The following is a 6,048-nucleotide window of genomic DNA, read 5'->3' on the forward strand; positions in this document are numbered from 1 at the left end:
TTTATTTATAGATGTGAAGGAGAGATAAATGCGCTACACACAAATTCCAATTAAGGCTGTGCCGGGCAGCTCGGGGAGCTGCTCTCGCCCGCGCTGCCCGGCGGAGGCTCCGCGCTGCGCGCCCGGCGTGCCCGCCGTGCTCGACGGCTGCTCGTGCTGCCCGGTGTGCGCCCGGCGGCGCGGCGAGAGCTGCTCCGCGCTGCTGCCCTGCGACGAGAGCAGCGGCCTCTACTGCGAGCGCGGCCACGACGACGGCGGCGCCAGCGGCATCTGCATGGGTAGGTCCCGGGGCACTGTGTCCCCCCCATCCCCGCACATGGCCCCACCGAGGTCCCTCTGGGTGCCCCGGCGGCAGAGCCACCGAAGGGGAGCCCGGGGCTGGGGCACCTGGGCTTGGGATGGCAGCCCTCGGTGTGGGGACAAAGCCAGAGCCCCCCTGGGTGCCAYGAGAGGCGTGGAGAAGGCCCCGTCTGACACCCGCTTGCTTGCCAGTGCTGGAAGGGGACAACTGCGTGTTTGACGGCATGATCTACCGCAACGGGGAGACCTTCCAGCCCAGTTGCAAGTATCAGTGCACCTGCCGCGACGGGCAGATCGGCTGCCTGCCCCGCTGCAACCTCGACCTGCTGCTCCCCGGCCCCGACTGCCCCTTCCCCAGGAAAGTGGAGGTCCCCGGAGAGTGCTGCGAGAAGTGGGTCTGCGACCCCAAGGACGACGTCATTCTGGGAGGCTTTGCTATGGCCGGTGAGGAAACCCTCAGTAAAAGAGTCGTCGCAAGGGGAGGGGGACWCCGCGCTGGAAATGACCGTGGGATTACGCTATCCTGCTTTGTGCTGTGTTGCTTTTCCAGTCTTTTTTCTTTTTCTCACCTAGCGTGACTAGGGSTTATACCAGTGGTTATGAGTAAAAGCAGAAATTTTTAAACCAAATTAAAGATATTCAGGGGATGAATGTGTACATTGCTTTAAAAAAGTAATTAAGGTAGGGTCCAGTACTGGAAATACCATTTGTCTGATTCCACCATTGGAATAAAATAAAGACAAGCTAATAAACCTCCAAACATTATCCTCCTCTAGGAAGCGAAGTTGTCTTGCTAGTTGTTCTGTGAGAATAGGTTGCATCATAAATACCATTCAAACAGCCTGGCTTGCAAGAGTTTTTTTTTCCATGAAATCCCCCAGTTATTACTAGTGGTCAGCATGCTAACTAAAGTGCCAATGAATTCCTCTCTGTCTGTACTAGAGTTCTCATCATTACTGCTGGCATTAAAAGCATTACAATGTGCCTGGAGAAGCAATGCTTGTAGGCATAGTTAGGGGATCTGAAAAAAAATCATCCCATTCCGAAACACAGAACTATTTTTCCCAATCTCCTCTGCTGATTTATGTCTCCCTTCCTAAATTAATCTGKCAGGTTAACATGGATTTTCAAAAGCTGCTTTTACTGGGAGTTAAGGCTACTGCATTCTCTCTCGGTCACTGCCCTGTGTGGTCTTWAGCAGTTAGTTATGCTGCATTGCAGCTAATCCATTTGAAGGAAAAAAAAAAAACCAAGTATGAAGGATCATACTCTAGACAATAAGCTCTAATAACTCTGGAGAATGCTGTGAAATGTCAGGTGTGAGGCACATAACACATAAATGAACATGTCACTTTGTAGTGTCTTGTCTTTACTTTGTTTTTGACAACAGTGACAGGCTAATCCACAGCATGCCCATGGGTGGATTACCTGTGTTCCTTTTGGCAGTGTTCATCCTTCCTGGACACTCACCTTCTTGGAATTTTACCTTGCGAGGAGGCAAAAGTGCAATGGGGAGAAGCTTATAGGCAAGAGCCATAGGGTGAATCGGTTCACAGGATTCATTCACACTGTTTACTCCTATGATAATTGCTGTTCCAAACTATAAAGTTGGCAATATCTGCATAATACAACTTAAACATTACCAGGAAGCCAGAGCAATGCTCAGAGTTGGTGACTGCTTTGAGTGGCTGTGATAACTCCTGAAATKGCTTTATTTTCCTCTCCCCTCATAGCAGCCTGACTGTAACCTGTCAATATTTGATCTGGTGATGGTGATTCTGGGAACAAAGCACTTTATCTATTAGTTTATAGAATAGCTACTCTGAAATCAAATCTAATATCAATATTTTTTGTAACCCGGAACAGGTTAGTGATGCATTTTTGTTTAAAAGAAGAAGGAATAAGAAGTTGCTGAAGTGGATTTCTAAACTTGATTAACAAATTGGCAGTAGTTCTGCCCATTTTGGACTTGCCTGGACAGAAACTAACTTCTGTTAGTTTTGTTAGTCTCTCTAATTCAGGTTTTGGCCTAAAGGCAGAAAATTATTCTCCTGATTACACTGATAGGCACCTATCTAGGATTTAGGTGAAGGATAGGTGAAGAAAGTTACTGCTCAGGACTTCCAAGAAGGCAACTTTTAAAATGACTGGGACCCATCAAAATCATGAATTGGGGATTTTTTGCCTCAGATCACTTGTTTCCTCCCAGAGAGAAGAGCTCAAATATAGACTGCATTCTCACATTAAGTCTTTTTTGTAATAGAGTTCTGTGGATTTTGTCTCCAGCGTTCAGACAGGAGGCYACGCTGGGGATCGATGTTTCCGATTCGAGTGCCAACTGCATCGAGCAGACGACGGAATGGAGTGCTTGCTCCAAGAGCTGCGGCATGGGCTTTTCCACACGCGTCACCAACAGGAATCAGCAGTGTGAGATGGTGAAGCAGACCCGGCTTTGCATGATGAGACCTTGTGAGAATGAGGAGTCTCCTGATAAGGTAGGATGGCAGCAGGGGCAGGGGAGCAGGGGCTCTCCCAGCAGCTTTCCAGGGTTGCATATTTCTGTCTGGAGTGTTCCGAATACAAGCGGATGTAAATACACCCATTAGCATATGTGCAGCAAGCCCAGTGTTTCTGGAAAGCTTTCAGCTTGTCTGCACGTTCAGGAGCATTGCACTTCATGTGAATATCACTTACACCATCCCAGACGGATCAGATGTGCTGTGTGTGCCAACTCTCTTGGCAGCTCACGCAGTTTAACATCTCCCCCAACACCATTTTACTCCTTGTGTGGGAAAGAATGTGTCGTATTTCTAGTCTGCTGGGCATCCTGCAACTGCAGACAAATGTGCAAAATAGTTCAAAAAGTGTTCTGGTAAATTGAGCCTTATCTTAATCCTCATGGAGTTTCTTTTTCTTTTTTTTTTTTTTTTTTTTTTAAAGCAAACGCAACACTGACACTTCAGGTGTTATAAGTATGTATCTAAGTGACTTTTTTTTTCTCCTTCTACACATTACACATTCTCACTGTCAGAGATGATAACATTTAGCTACGTACATAAGAGGGTCATCAGTGTATACAGGGACCTGAATGATGGAAAGCATGCTGAGGCCTTTGCAGAAGACTCGGTGGAGTTTTGAACATTGTGCTGAAAAGGATGTGAAACATTTGGAAAGATTTGGGGAGAATTACAAGAATGATCAGAGGTCTAGAAAACATGTTCTACTTGCAAAAAATGATTGCTGGATTGAAATGATCCTAAAAGCAAGAGAATGGAGATGAGTTCTCACAACCGTGTTCAGATATTGCAATCTGTTCTTAGTTCATGGTGGATATGACAGGCAGGGATGAGCTTAGATTACATAAATATTAGATACAGGAAAAATCTTCTGAGCAATAAGAGTAGTGAACCATTAGGATTGTCTGGGGCAGATCTGGAGTCTGTCACTGGAGACTTCCACGAACAAGTTAGACAAACCACATACTAATAATGACATGGGCAAAGTTCATCCTGCCTTGAGTCACAAGAATGGGCAATGACTTTTGAGGTTCCTTTTGACCCTCTTTTCTTCCTGAACATGGTCCTGCATCTTACTTATTTGGCCTGTTAATTCTCTGATGGGACCACAGCAGCCCAGGACATTTTCTGGTGAAGTATAGTTTGATGAAGAAAGTTGGCAGGTCCTATCATGTAGTCAGATGGCAGTAGTGAATTTTCATGGAGTGTAATCTATTCTTTATCATTTATTACCGGTATATGTAATAGGTCAGCTAAGATGTCAAGGGCATAGCTCATAGGAGTGAGAACTGGTGAGTATCTATTGAAGTGGCTATACACTCATTGCTGGAGAACTAGCAAGGTTTTCAGAGTGCACCTACATCCTTGCATCCTGAATTCTGCATTATGCTATGATGTACTTAAGGTCTCTTCATATATCTCTTAGAAAGGGAAGAAATGTATCCGAACAAAGAAGTCCCTGAGAGCTGTTCGCTTTGAGTACAAGAACTGCACGAGCGTGCAGCTGTACAAACCACGTTACTGTGGCCTCTGCAATGATGGGCGATGCTGCACCCCACATAACACCAAAACGATCCAGGTCGAGTTCCGTTGTCCTCAGGGCAAGGTCGTAAAGAAGCCGATGATGCTGATCAACACCTGTGTTTGCCACAATAACTGTCCTCAGAGCAACAACGCTTTCTTCCAGCCATTGGAGCTAACGTCTAGTGAAGTGAAAATATGAAATGCTTTAGTGCTTTAATTAGGTGGCTCAAAAGGTATAAATATTTTATGTAGAACTTGACCCACAATCAAGTGAATCTAAGTGAATATTTAAGATATCTAGGATGTTTTTTTCTGAACAATCTAGACATTTTTTCCCTATAGTTTATTAAATACCTCATTTTACATCTGCCCCTCTCCAAATATCATTTTTTCACTTGAACAAAATTTTGTACCTTGGACAAAAGGTATTTTTTTTCTATTTTCTTTTATTTCTATTTTTTTTTTTGTTTTGTTTTGTTGTGTAAAGCTCATTAAATGAACAGCTAGTCCCTCTCCATGAGTTATGGGAATTATGCTGCTGACTTCAGTGGTCACAAGACTGGGCTCTTTAGTAGCAAATGGATTCCCTGGGGAATGCATGGCACTGTGTCACGTAAGCTTCCAAATTCTTAACCTTAGTTTGCATAATATCTACAAACATTTATGCGGTGTTCGTTTTCTATTCTGTTGAAATTCTATTTCTGATGATGGTAAAAATCTTACTGATCAGAGTGCTGAATTCCGTATAAAATATTGTCTCTCTGTAGATTTGACCTCCTCTGAGGATTCAGTTTGCACAAACTTCTGACATGACAAAACTAAGATCTCTTATCCTAAAGTATAGGAGATTGATAGCTGATTGCAATTAAATTACTCTTTGGCAGCTTCACTAGCAGCCTATGCAAAACCCAATGTCAATGACTCCAGTGGACTTGGTTCTAACCAATGTGTTTCTGTAGATATAAACGTTAGGGTGCAAAAATAAGAATTATGTAAATTCTTCTAAAATACTAATTGTATCATATGGTGCTTCATATAACAGAAGGGTCTATATGTAAATAGAAAGTGTATATATTGTAATATAACTTCTCTGTAGTAAGTAAATAAACTTTATATGATCCAAAATATTTTTTTCTGAAGTTGTTCTTTAAACTTTTATCAGTTAAAAGCTGCAATAAGACAATATGTTCTGCAGATTCTGGAAGCTGCAATTAGAATCAAAGGCTCTGTTTTGTGATTTGCTCTCTACACCTCATCCTAACCTCTGACCTGTCCAACAAACATGCAGGGTTTTAGTGGCAGAAAGAGAGGAATAATCTGTGAGGAGTAGTTTAAAAGAATTTTTAGGGTAAGTTTGATTAGGAGACTGACTGATCCAAATAATGCTAGGTTCAGATGAAGTGTGCCCTGAAAAGTAATGGTGGAGGTGGAACAGTAATGGGATCTAGAGTTTTAGCTTGAGAGCATAGAGAAGGTTGGTTAGTTGTGGGTTGTTCATTTTTTTAAAATGACTCTTTCTCCCTTACCCCTTTCCCACCATGATTCTTGCAGCACTCTGATGGTTATGGTTATCTTCCTGCATTGACAGCTGAGAAAGAATTCATGTGCTAGAGGTTTGTGTAGGAACAACCCATAAATACTTCTTTGTTTCGTATGGAAGTACTACAAGAAAGTAGACATGGAAGAAAGTATTTAATTGCACCCTGCA

The 6,048-nt window shown here is 43.3% G+C and overlaps 1 protein-coding gene across 1 annotated transcript in view; it reads left to right on the forward strand.

The window, feature by feature from the left end:
* The window catches only part of NOV (nephroblastoma overexpressed), a 5,534-nt gene extending 177 nt beyond the window's left edge, over nucleotides 1-5,357 (forward strand). The window contains exons 2-5 of the mRNA XM_026040737.1: nucleotides 56-278; nucleotides 493-744; nucleotides 2,587-2,795; nucleotides 4,243-5,357. Coding sequence (XP_025896522.1) covers nucleotides 56-278; nucleotides 493-744; nucleotides 2,587-2,795; nucleotides 4,243-4,539 — 981 coding nt within the window. The 3' untranslated portion in view covers nucleotides 4,540-5,357. The remainder of the gene's footprint in view (nucleotides 1-55; nucleotides 279-492; nucleotides 745-2,586; nucleotides 2,796-4,242) is intronic.
* Nucleotides 5,358-6,048: the final 691 nt, after the last annotated feature.

Source organism: Nothoprocta perdicaria, unplaced genomic scaffold (assembly GCF_003342845.1).
Source record: "Nothoprocta perdicaria isolate Ctin4 unplaced genomic scaffold, notPer1 scaffold_263, whole genome shotgun sequence".
Classification (NCBI taxonomy): Eukaryota; Metazoa; Chordata; class Aves; order Tinamiformes; family Tinamidae; genus Nothoprocta; species Nothoprocta perdicaria.